General features: G+C 34.5%; 2 protein-coding genes across 7 annotated transcripts in view; both read left to right on the forward strand.

Annotated features, from left to right (window-relative positions):
* The window catches only part of LOC136035992 (cardioacceleratory peptide receptor-like), a 473,226-nt gene that overhangs the window by 413,604 nt on the left and 46,108 nt on the right, over positions 1-13,514 (forward strand). The gene's annotated exons all lie outside the window — the stretch shown is intronic.
* Positions 1-13,514, forward strand: part of LOC136035990 (calcium/manganese antiporter SLC30A10-like) — a 92,996-nt gene that overhangs the window by 76,885 nt on the left and 2,597 nt on the right. For all 6 annotated transcript variants that reach the window (XM_065717899.1, XM_065717896.1, XM_065717894.1 and 3 more), the window contains 3 exons: positions 4,762-4,887; positions 11,760-11,938; positions 12,128-12,217. In XM_065717899.1, the coding sequence (XP_065573971.1) occupies positions 4,762-4,887; positions 11,760-11,938; positions 12,128-12,217 (395 nt within the window). The remainder of the gene's footprint in view (positions 1-4,761; positions 4,888-11,759; positions 11,939-12,127; positions 12,218-13,514) is intronic.

Consider the following 13,514-nt stretch of genomic DNA (forward strand, 5'->3'; position numbering starts at 1 on the left):
CATATACTTATCTATTTATGTTCGTTTTAAGTTTTAATGTCGCTCTCAAGTTCTATGGAAGCTATAATGTAACCAAGGACTGTACGTTAAAGAAACAAAACCACAGACTGAAAATAACTTAAACAGAAAGTCATGGAGGAAGACAGCAAGGTCACTTGATTTTGATAGAAGCAAAGCTCGCTATTTTTCTTTTTGGGTGTGTGCCAATTTCAAAACCACTGTTGGATTATATGGTATTGGGGCTAAAATATAAATCAACATCTTTTTGAAACGTAACATAAATGATTATTTGTTACCTTAGTATTAAGACTTCTCTTCCTTTGTTTAGTTCAGAAAGTTGGCCTTTTTCTAGTTGGCCATTATCAGGAAGAGGGGAGGGGGAAGTTCTCTAAATGAAACTACATTTATTCTATCATAATTATTGAGAATGTACCCAATCTTATTCGGTAGTAGGATCCATCTGCTAAACGGTATATGTTGGTGTTTGAAAACCTCGAATTTATAGAACCTAATACTATACAGTGCTGCCGAGCTTGCTATGCTTATAGCCTAATCTAGACTCTTCTGCCCTAGCCTTTTTGTAACAAAAGGGTATTTCTCTTGTCAAGCCAAACAGGAGTTTAGTTTTGGGTTGTTTGATGATAAAAGCAAATATGGTTAATCGCAGTCAAGATGAATTCCAAATAATTATTGGTGTAATAAATCATTAAGAAATTATTAAAGATCACTTTAGTTTTGGCTTGAGGTTTAGGGAGTTGAACCTCCTTTATTTTATTTTTTAATTTTTTTTGTAACTTTCAGTTGGCTTGATTCTTTCTTAAGGAAAATACTACAAAACTCATTCATTATCATTAATAATTGTTATTGACAAGAGATACCACAAAGCTATAGAAACTTCGTGGTGCTATAAATGCAGAACGTACTATAATGTTAGCCCCTTTTATTAATTAATTAATTATTAATTCTATATAAAGTTTTATAAATTTTATAAAGTTTAATTTTATAAATTTTATATATTTAATTAATTGTAAAGATTCTAGAAGCTAAAAATTTTCTCATAAGCAGTTTTACGCTGAAGATGGTAACCGAAAATTTAAGATCATTAATGGAGTTTTGGAAGGCACCCCAATAGAAAGAACACTCCCCTACAGCCATGCTTGAGATTAAACAATTATGGCGTAATTCAGAAATAGTTTTGTTCAATAAGATCCCACTAGGTATTGATTAATTTAAAATTGTTTTTCCGAAAACTGGCTTTTCAAGAAAATTCAGAACGCCTAATTAAAACTTAAAATGATGAAATAAAGTCCTTTAATAAGTCACGCCTAAACACACACTGAAGACCTTTAACAACACATAAGGACCTAAACACAACAATATCTAAAAAAACAAAAATTTTAATGATTAATCCAATCAAACTTAGAAATAACACATATTGATATGGAAAGATAAAACATAAAACGAATAGAAATTAAAATAAATAATCATATGAAACTTGAAGCGAACAAAACTACCACAAAGAGAAGTGAGTTACCCTCAACCCTTACCCTTAAACCTTTACTCTTAACCTCTTTACCCTTAAACCTTTAAACGGCTAGAGCATCATTTGCGCTTCCATAGGTTCTATCGATATACCGCCTAGTTATTGGTAGAAAAAGAAGAAAAAAAAATCCAACAAAGCAGTCGAAAGGTAAAAAGGCTATTTACTAATTAAAAAAGAAATATTTTTGTTACATTTGTTATATTTTGTGCTAATGTACATGTCTTTTGTCTTGTTTTAGTTGTAAAACATGTTCAAAGAATTGTGGCTAGCTTAGTAGTAATTCAGTGAATAAAATTCAAGTCAAGAAGGTTTTCAGGCAGTTGTAACTTCGTCGCCACCAAGAGATATTTTATCAAAATTTCCAGCAGTATGTATAATTTACCTATGACATTGCTCTGGGGACCCCCCCCCCCCCCAAAAAAAAAAATAACGGTGCGCTGAAAAAAATATCTACTTGCTTTGTAAATTAATTTAATATCTCTAGTAATGTAAAGTGATGTGGCCACTCTAAAAAGACAAAAACTTTAGAAAATAAAGAGGCATTATTTCATACAGTGTAAAAAAGGAAGGGATAATTGACAAAAATAATAGAATTAAACAATTAATTTATGTTTTATTAGTATCCTAAATAGTTGAAAAGCCGCTTGACCAAATAAAGTAGGTCTTCTTCATTATTATATCCCTTTGCTTGCCAAAGCTGAAGGTCTAAAATAAGGTGTTGGTCTGAAAAATTTCTGACCTCAACTTGAAGATGGGAGAACCGGTAAAAGTCAGAAAATGTAGTTGTGCATCTTTTGACAGCATCCTTTGAGAAGTTGCAGCCATTTCAAAAGCGCATTTTTGTTTGACAGTCGTTTGAGTGAGTCGATGTGATTCTTTGTGTGAAAATGGAAAAAACCAAGTATCGGGCTGTCATAAAATATTTGTTTTTGAAAGAAAATAGGCATTCAAAAATCAAAGATGAGTTAGACTCTTTGTACGCGGACTCTTCGCCGTCATTTACCAAAGTGAAATTTTTGGCAGCTAAATTTGAATGTGACCGCAAGTGTTTGGGAGATGATGAACGTTCGGGACATCCAATAACTTTACTGACGAAAACATCACTTAAGTTCATCAAATGGTGACAAACGACCACCGAATTAAAGTCGAGATAGCAAAGGAAATGAGGATGTCCAAGAACGTGTTTGTCATATATTAAATCAAGATCTAGACATGAGAAAGCTGTTGGGTGCCACGTTTGCTAGCGTTAGACCCAAAACGTGTTCAAATAAAAATTTGATATGTTCTGTTGGTACAGTTTAGGCGCAATAAATCCAAGCTTTGGTGATGATGAGAAAGTTATGGCGACTGTTTTTTGGGATAGTTATGGAGTTATCCTATGCAGATCAAAGATGAGCTAGACTCTTTGTACGCGGACTCTTTACCGTCATTTACCAAAGAGAAATTTTTGGCAGCTAAATTTCAACGTGACCGTTGAAAAGAGCGTGGGAGATGATGAACGTTCGGGAAATCCAATAACTATAACTACTGACGAAAACATCGCTTAAGCTCAGCCTGTGGTGCCAAACGACCGCTGAATTACAGTGAAAGAGATAGCAACGGCAATGAGGATGTCCAAAGAACGTGTTTGTCATTAAATCGAGATTTAGGCATGAGAAAACTGTCTTTTCGTTGGGTGCAGCGTTTGCTAACGTTAGACCAAAAACGCGTTCGAATGAAAATTTGCTATATTCTGTTGGTGCAGTTTAGGCGCAATAATCCGAGTTTTGGTGCCGATTAATTACTGTAGATGAAACTTGGACGCACCATTATATGGCTGAAACAAAAATACAGTCAAAACAGTGAATTGTATAGAGGGAATCGGCTCCAGAGAAGCGAATTCTGTTTTTTCGGCTGGGAAAGTGATAGCGACCGTTTTTTGGGATAGTCATGGAGTTATCATAATCGATTCCCTTCAAAAAGGGAAATACATTACAGGAGAGTACTACGCATCTTTAATTGACAAGCTGAAGGTAGAAATTGCGGATAAACGGCCACATTTGCAGAAATAGAAAATCCTGTTCGCCAAGACAACGTCACACACCTCAACAGTTGCCATGGCAAAAACCCATTAATTACAATTTGTACTGCTTGAGCATCCACCTTATTCACCAGATCTAGTCTCAAGCGATCTACTACTGTTCCCTGAACTAGAAAATGCCCTCCGAGGAAAAATATTTTTGGCAAATGAGGAAGGAATCACCTTTGAGAACAATTATTTTGCAGAGAAGAACGCGAGTACTATTTTGACGGATTAAGGAGATGGGAGCATTGCTGGGAGAAGTGTATGGAGTCACAAGGTGACTGTGTACAAAAATTAACATAAATTTTTTGACAAACATTCTTGTATCTATGTTAGGTCGGAAACTTTTCAGGTCACCCTCGTATTGAGAAAAGCTTCACGCTTTTCAATAGTTTACTTAGTATTAGTAGATTTAACTGAGTTTAACGACCGATATAAGCCATAATAGGAAAGAGTGTGCATATGAATGTTTCTTGGACTAAGAGCTCTATTTAGGCCCTTGTATGGTCGCAATAAAAAAAAAATATGCCCCTTTTTCCCTTGTCAATGTTTCTTTTTCTTCTGAAAAGAATTACCTTTTTGAGAAATTAATTTAAAGACCTTTTCCACAAAACAACTTTAAAAAAAGTTAATAGCTCCATTAAGCCAAAACGAACAGAAACAAAGTCAAATAATCTTCCAAGCATAAAACTACCACAAATCACAACCAATAAAGAAATTAAGCTTAAAATGAAAGCAGGCTACAATAAATATCCAAGGCAAACTCAAAACGAGCAAAATTAACATGAATAGGGCTGATAACACCCATGCTTTCTCAGGACCAGAGCATAATTTGTGCTTCACTGAAACAAAAAACAAATGACCGTGGATTGTCAGTTCACATATACTGATATTTATTCCTTAAAGTTGTAATAGTTTAAATTTATTAAAGTAAAAAGGGAGAACATTTAAAACGTACTTTGTGCTCAGTAAAGTGCAAATTATTTTCAGCGCTATTGCGCTGCCTATGAAAGGAAAAGATGAAACTTATGTCGAAAAAAAGAGTATTACGAGTAGATATATGCCCCCCTGTTCCTTTTAATGCATACTTGTGTCTACAATTCTATTCTAATTATAACGATTCCAGAACTTGAAACATTTGTAATTTTTTTCTTAGGTTGCTTTTTTGTCATAATTGATGCATTCTTCGTTCACTTGGGAAAAGGGGATGTTGCCCTTTATGCTGACCCTATTATTTCCATATTTTCTGTTTTGGTGCTATTGACGCTCAGTTGGCCTTACTGTAAGTAACTTTCTTTCATTATTACTTATTTTCAAAAGAATGGGACAAACGAGCCAAAGATCGGAAAATAAATTTAAGTACCAAGAACAGTAAAAATGAAATCTGGTGGTTTAAATTGGTTAAGTGGAGATCTACAGAGCCATATGTATCTAAAAATATTATATAATGCGTTAGAGGTAATTCCTCGGTTGAAGAAGAAAGAGAAAAGGAGAAGAAAAGAGAAAAGAAGAAGAAAAAAGAACTGTCACCCTAATCCAGCGATTGAGATAAAAGAGCACTTGAACGAGGTCATGATCTAGAATTATATTTAAAATAAAGAAACCTTTTCGCTTATACACTGGTAAAAGATGTGCTATTTGCATAATTTTCAGCATTACAGGGAAACAAAGAGTTTACTTCTAAAAACTGTTGTGGCTTAGTAGTTTTTGATTCTTGTTTAAAATTAAAGAAAAATGAGCCAATCAGGTGTTTTTAATGCCTTAAAATTTTACGCGTAAGCAATGTCAAAAATAACGACAAAGTATTGTGATTGGTTTATGAAACACCACAAAAATATAATAATAAGATTCGAGCCTGCTTGTAACACGGGAGTATAGGATAATAATCTTTCTTTTTTCATCTTTGGTGGCATTCGAAAGTTTTTTTCGAAAAATTTCCATGAGAACTCCAGAAAAATTATCTTTCGATCAGACATCGCACACGGATTTTGCATACTGACTTGTCCTGGTTGAGTTCACTTGATAAAATTTGATATTGTTTTGTTAGAATTAAACCAGTTTATTTAGTCAAAATTGACGCTTGGTTTTGCCTAAAGTGCTTACTAATTTTTATCTATGAAAGACACATATAAAGCTTGATCCCTCATTTCTAGACCTAATGTTTGCAGGAATAAATACAATCTAGTGAAGAGTGAATCACGGTTCATACTATCTATCACGACCGTACTATCATTCTCTGAAATTTAAGAAACTGATTGACAATGCAACTGTCTAGTGAAAGCAATTTCCTAATCCATGCTGACTCGGAATTAGTAAAGATATTTTAAGGATTAAACTGAACAATAGTTTTAATTGCAAGAACAAATTTTGAGTATTTTAAAAATGAGCCAGAAATTTCTATATATGATACAAAATTGAAATAAAAAGTATGCTCAGTTCTGAGTTCTTTATTTAACAACAAAAGTCATAAACAAAAAATTACTTCAAGACAATCTCCCCCATAAGGATCCATGGCCGGGAAAGAACAGGGGAGAAAAAAATACCAACACAAAGAAAAATTATAAACAAAATCCAAAAACAAAATTGAGTCGCCCACCTTAATAATCCCCGAAAATGACAAGCTAGGTAGGGGGTAACACATAATTTCACCAACTCAGTTAAATATCCAACTCAATCCAAAGACATCAACTCCAAGGGAAACCGGAATATATAAAAAAAAAGAAACAAACAAACAAAATTATTTACTAGATAGAAAATCTCTAACATAATTTTTGAACAACACCAAACGAGTGGCAGCTTCGTACGAACTCTGGGAGCGTGTTCAAGATCCTGTTGCAAGCTGTCAGAGGGTTGAAGTCAGACCTCACTGACGGTGTGTGAAGAACCAGTAAATTGTTGGAAGTGCGGAGATGATAAGTCGATTGATCAGAAACAAAAGGTATATTATTACATAGGACAGCAGGAAGATGGCCGTGCAACTATAAAAAAATGAAAGAAGAACAAGAAAGAAAATAGAGAGATTTCAAATCAAGCAAGGGATTAAGTGAAAATTGGTTAGTTTCCTGAATAAGAGTCCTTGCTTTATAATAAGGTTTTGAAAGTGGCTTCAGAGACGAGGGAAAAGTTGACATCCAAATAACAGAACAATATGAAACATAAGACTGAACTAGGCTGCCGAACAAGATCAGGATCAGGTCAATATGATGCTTGAACGAAAGATTTTCATCAAGCAAAAAAGGATTAGAAAAGTCCGGATGAACCGAGATGACTCGACCAGATAAATATGATAGAAACCATGAATAAGCATGCCCTCTTATACCAATATGGGACAGTTTCAAAAGAAGAATCTTGTGTGTTAATGAGTCAAACGTTTTTCGAACATCAAGAAAAAAAAGCAGCAGGTATCAAACCAGAGTCAAGAGCTGAATTTAAATAATTCAAGAGAGTTGCACATGCATGCTCATTTGAGTGCTTCGCCCTAAAACCAAACTGAAAATCATGAAAAAAGTGTTTAGAATTAAAAAAAATCAAGAAGTCGAGAAAGCACAGCTTTTTCAAAAATTTCAGTTAAACACCGATAAAAGAGATATGGGACTATAATTTGCAGGTTCATTCCTTGATCCGCCTTTAAAAAGGATGATAACACGAGCACGCTTTAGAGCACTTGGGAAGATACCATTTCCAAAAGGAAGATTGACAAGTCTCGTGAGGGCACACACAATGACAGGAAGAATTAACTTGACAACCTTGATCGGAATACGGTCTGGGCCAGAGGATGAAGAACCCCTCAAACAATTGACAATTCTGGCTACTTCAGCTTCAGAGACTGGTTCTAATGCCATTGATTTAGGACAAGGCGGTCCAAGGTAAGACCTAAAATCAGGTAGAGAAAAAGAAGGACTTACAGAAGAGGCTGTAGTTTTGCCGATATTAGCAAAATAAAAAGTAAACGCATCTTGAACTTTTAGCTCACCCTCTGCATTTTTGCCGTCAATCACAACACTTGAAGGGACAGAAGGAGGCAGAAAAGATGGCCTGATAACAGAATTGATTACTTGCCATGTCTTCCTAATGTCTTTACCGCAAGCAGAGAATTTTCTATAATAAAATAAGGATTTAGCTTTTCGGCAAAGCGAATTGTAAACTCTTCTATAAGCTTTGAAAAGTTGAAGCCGAGAATCACGCGAAAATGGCTTAGAACAGCTGTAAGCCTTCCAAAGATAATTTTTCTTCCTCCAACTTTTAAGGAGTCCAGGAGTCATCCAAGGATTCAAAGGCGCTGTTCTTTTCGATGCCGGATTTGACTGGGGTGCATCACATGTATCGAATTCCATTGAGATAGCCATTTTTTAAAACCCTGAAATGTAAGTTTATTGCCCCCCGTGTTATGGAATAGCAGGATAGTGCCTCCTTTTTAATTTCATCAGTGCTAAGAGGCTACCGGAAGATCATAGAGGACTGCTTGATGGACTCTTTTGAATGCTAATCCTCATATTTACGAGCTTTCTATAGATTGAACCAAAAAAAGGTTTTATCAAGTGAAAGTAAGGAGCAACATTAAAACTTAAAATGAACTGAAATTATTACGTATATGAAGGGGGTTACCTCCTCTTCAACACCTTGCTCTTTACGCTAAAATTTATAGTACTTATGAAAAAAGATTCTTATTGTTCCAATTAAACGACTACTATGTTTCAAGAGTCGTTCTTAAAGCAATGGGACAAAGTTCGGACTTTAGCGTAAAGAGCGAGGTATTTAGGGGGAGGCACCCTCCTTCGTATAAGTAATAATGTCTGTTCCGTCTAAGTTTTAATGTTGCTCCATACTTTCGATTGAAAAAAAAAATAGTTTTTTTGTTTAATTTAATTTCTTGTCTTTTTTAAATAATCCCAAGAAATTTGTCCCCACCTCCACGGAGCAATGCCTTCCCATGGACATATCCCCTAGACAATTCAATCCTGGTGAAAATTTACCCGGGACAATTACCCTTAACTACACCACGCGTAAAATTGAGACGGAAAAGAGAAAGGAAGAAATATAAGAATAATTTTGTATAGGAATGTTGGCAAATTTCCCCAATAAGCAATTCCCTCTGACAATTTCACCCCCTGGAAACTTTCCACCTCTTGGAAAATTCTCCCCTGGAAAAAAACAGCAGAAAATTTGTCTTCCCACCGTAAAATGTATGCGTTCTTCCCAATAACAAATATCATACGTAAATAATGGACAATTTTTATAACTTAAAGACCTATCATCCTGAAACTGTGGAGGAGGGGTGGCGATCAAGTTATGTCCAAAGGCATAGTTATTGGGCTTTTCAAGTATGATGAACAAAATGGCTATCTCAAAATTTTAATCTTACGATTCTGGGGAAAAAACGACCTTGATTCTATGATGATTCTATGATTTTAACTATTAGGCTACGATTATTTTGTAACTTTTGAAATTTTATTTATAAAATAGAGGGCGCAGTTTATAAATGTAAATGATTGATAAACTATTAATTGGCTAATAAAATAATAATGAAAATAGTTAACAGTAATTAAATAATTTAAATAATAAATGAAAAAAAATGAAAAATACATTATTAACCACTCAATAAATTGAAAATAATTTTACCAATAAATGAAAATTTGTTAAAAATTGGCCTGAAAATTTTGTGGGAGTTTTGAAGCGGGGGGTAGTCAATATTTTGCCGCGGCCACAAGAGAGGCCGGAAGCACCAGTGCATTTAAAGCTGAATGGCTTCATTCTTGATGGAATGATTATGCAGCTCTTATTTTAGAATACTGTAATATTCACTTATCCTTTTTTGGTTTCATAATATTAACGGCGATAACCAAAAAGAAAATTAGAAGAGATGAACAGTGTTGAAATGTCAGATTGTTTTTTGCTATTTTATGACTTTGCTCTTTATCCTTACGAAATTTCTTTGTGAGAATTGGAAATCATGTTAATCAAGCTTTGTTTCAACAAAAAAATCTTCCTGTGGACTTAGAAGTCAAGTTTTCTTTGGGCATCGGATTTCATACTGAAATCTGAATAGAAATTACCTTGACATCAGAATATAAAAATACAAAAAGTGGACATTGACAAGCTAGGTCCTGGAAGACTAAAAGATCTAAAAAAGGTCAGTAAGAAGCTGGAGAAAAAGTTTGGATCAGATGATCTTGAGTAGTCATGTTGCGGGGAAGGTAAAGTACGTTCTACAGAAAATCTCATAAAGTCTTTTGATGTATCACGGCCGAGAACTTCAGTAGAAGAGCGGCCGAGTTGCCTTTTGTTGTGAACCCAGCACTCTCTTATTAGTTTAGTGATTGTGCTGTGAAATTAAATACGACAGTCTTCGTGTTTGCTGATATTTGACGTGGTCGCTTCGACAGAAATGTCGCATATCAACATCTGAATATCAACGATAATGTTAAATTAAATAGCTATCCGTAAGTGGCTTAATCAAAGTTTCATTTTGCGGGTGGATCAGACTAAGGGAAGGTTGTACACTAAGCAATTAGACATTCAAGATATGCACTCTTTTAATTTTCAATCTTAGGAGGGGGGAACCTGCATCCCCTTCTTCTGATTACGGCTGTATTATCTATATAATGAGATTATGAATCTAATTCCAGTGTAAGACCCTTTTGCGAAAATTGTACAGGAGTAATGGAAGAAACTCAAGTCATTTTTATTACAGATATTTTTGTTTAACAATTTTATTATTGATAAAAATTTTCATTATTATTTTCATTAGTCATTTCGTTATTTTTATTTGTCACTTTCTTATTGATAATTTTATTATTGATAATAAGAGGCACTATTAATTTGTTTTTAAAGTACCAAGAATAGGGAACTGAAATGAGATTGTTTAAATTGGTGAAGTGAAAATTTACTCAGAAATATATATTTTAACAAATCTATTATTAAATAAATGTATTACAAATTTCTCATTAAATTCATTATTTCTTATATAATATCTTTTAATGTTTTTCAATAAATTAAGCAAATCTGGAAATTCATTTTTCAGTGAAAAAGATCTATACATATTTGATCAGTTTTCAGTTGAAGCGGATGCCAAATTTAAAAGTTAGGAAGCGTGGGTAAAAAATCAGCAAAAAATAGGCTAAAAGTCTGTGGTAATAAAAAGCTTAGAAGATGTAGCTTTCCTTTGAAGGTGTAATTGTCTTTGGAATCAACGGATTGTTAATATTTGAATTTTATAGGCCGGAAACGTCACACCAGATTTAATTAATTAGTTTTGCTTATTCATTTTGATTGCTCAACGTGGCAACATTGACAAAAATATAATATTGCCGGTGCCCTAAAAATGTTAGGCCTAAGAATCAAAATATGTTTTTATTTTAATGTCCTTGATGCTTTAAGGTTAAAAATCATCTATCGCAGAAAAAATAGAATAAGTACCAATGACCGATCAAATCAAATTACATGTAGAATTTTAACGTCTAAGCATGCGCTATTTGAACTAGAGAAGAATAGAGCATTAGAATAGAAGAAATATGAAGATTTTGTTGCAAATACTACAGCGCTACCTATTTATCGTATGAAATGGAAAATTCAGTTTTTTGTAAGAAGTTTATTTACGCAATTTAATTTGACTAAATTCCTTAGAATTTAAGTAATAGAATATATTTATCGTCTGATATACTGTAGCTTATGATCTTGCTGTTGATATCAGTTATTATTAATTGCGAAAAATATATCCGAGGCAAAAATAGGTACCTGCACCCAATACCAATAGTTTCCATAGAAACTGTCTCCAAAGATTATAGCCCAACTTGTCTCCTGGCCATTGACTTTTTTAATGTATAATTTGTAACTTCTTTTGTATCTTTTGTTCCATGTTACTTTTATACAGCCTCTTTCATCACTCTTTTCTCATATGAAGCCATAAATAAGTTGTGAAAAAGTTAGTGACAATAAATACTTTTTCCTCCTCCATTTACCTGATATAGGTAAATTTTTTCATACTTCTGATATTTTTACATATGCCGCTATTTGATGTGAAACTTTGAGAATAAGGATTTTCTGTATGACATAATTTTTTTTCGGATTTTTAATCACACCTTTTTTATCATCAAATTGACAATGCAAGCTCTAGATATGCGTTGTAAGTAATCAAAATTTTATTTCTACTTTCAGTTACTCAGGCATCCAGTTTGCTTCTTCAGACTATTCCAGGTCATTTAGATGTAAATGAAATAAAGACCAAACTCCTAGAAGAATTTCCTGCTCTCGTCAACGTCCATGAGCTACACATTTGGAGTCTTGGTTCGTGTCAGACTGTTGCTTCTGTACATGTTGTGTATAAGAACAAAATGGTAGGAAATTCTCTCTCTCTCTCTCTCTCTCTCTCTCTCTCTCTCTCTCTCTCTCTCTCTCTCTCTCTCTCTCTCTCTCTCTCTCTCTCTATCTCTCTCTCTCTCACACACTCTCTCACTCTTTCACTCTCTCACTCTTATTCTCTCTCTGCATCTCTCTGTTTCTCTAAGCTGAACCATATTTTTTAGGACTTTCTATCGACGACTGGAAAAATTCCAATCTTCTTCCAAGCTCGTGGAATTTCCCGCGTATCTGTCCAACCAGAATTACAATCAACGGTAAATCTTTATCTTCCTACTTTTTTCTTTCTTAAAATATGTCGTTTCTTAAATTATTATTTCCAAGATATGTTGAAGACCCTGATCGAAACAAGAACCTGAGCTTGGCTTGCCTAAACTTCCTAAAAACTATCTTGTTCAATGGCAATCAGCTGTGTTTGTGCCCTTAAGCACATAGAAGAATTTTTGCAGTATTTTATTTTTCCGTGTCTTACTATTTTCTAACTGAATTTAAACCAATCAAACTACACAAAAATTGGTCTAAAATGTATGCCACTTTACAATTAGTAGAACCATTTTTTTACCAATCGATGATTGTCACTTCTTAACTACAATGGTCCTTGCATTGGCCCTTTGGTCGCTGGGATTGACGCTTCAACCCCATATTGACAAATAGAGAACAATCCACTCTGCCACTAGAGGCAGAAAGCATTGGCACCGATTATCGGTTTTCCATAATATTCACTTCCATTTCTTTCTTTGTGCCACTAGAGGCAGAAAGCATTGGCACCGATTGTCGGTTTTCCATAATATTCACTTCCATTTCTTTCTTTGTGCCACTAGAGGCAGAAAGCATTGGCAGCAATTGTCGGTTTTCCATAATACTCACTTCCATTTCTATCTTTGTCCCAATAGAGGCAGAAAGCATTGGCACCGATTGTCGGTTTTCCATAATATTCACTTCCATTTCTTTCTTTGTGCCACTACTTCCATTTCTTTCTTTGTGCCACTAGAGGCAGAAAGCATTGGCACCGATTGTCGGTTTTCCATAATATTCACTTCCATTTCTTTCTTTGTGCCACTAGAGGCAGAAAGCATTGGCACCGATTGTCGGTTTTCCATAATATTCACTTCCATTTCTTTCTTTGTGCCACTAGAGGCAGAAAGCATTGGCACCGATTGTCGGTTTTCCATAATATTCACTTTCATTTCTTTCTTTGTGCCACTAGAGGCAGAAAGCATTGGCACCGATTGTCGGTTTTCCATAATATTCACTTCCATTTCTTTCTTTGTGCCACTAGAGGCAGAAAGCATTGGCACCGATTGTCGGTTTTCCATAATATTCACTTCCATTTCTTTCTTTGTGCCACTAGAGGCAGAAAGCATTGGCACCGATTGTCAGTTTTCCATAATATTCACTTCCATATCTTTCTTTGAATCAAACAATTAAGTAGCAGAAGACCCCCCTTCCCTAATGTTAATGTTTAACGGTGTTTCTTATAGTTTCCTATGTTTCTTATGTAATTTACCTCTTCGTAGTATTTACTTCTATCTACTCCTGTTACCCCAGAAAAAA

The sequence above is a fragment of the Artemia franciscana genome, chromosome 15 (genome assembly GCF_032884065.1).
Source record: "Artemia franciscana chromosome 15, ASM3288406v1, whole genome shotgun sequence".
Classification (NCBI taxonomy): domain Eukaryota; kingdom Metazoa; phylum Arthropoda; class Branchiopoda; order Anostraca; family Artemiidae; genus Artemia; species Artemia franciscana.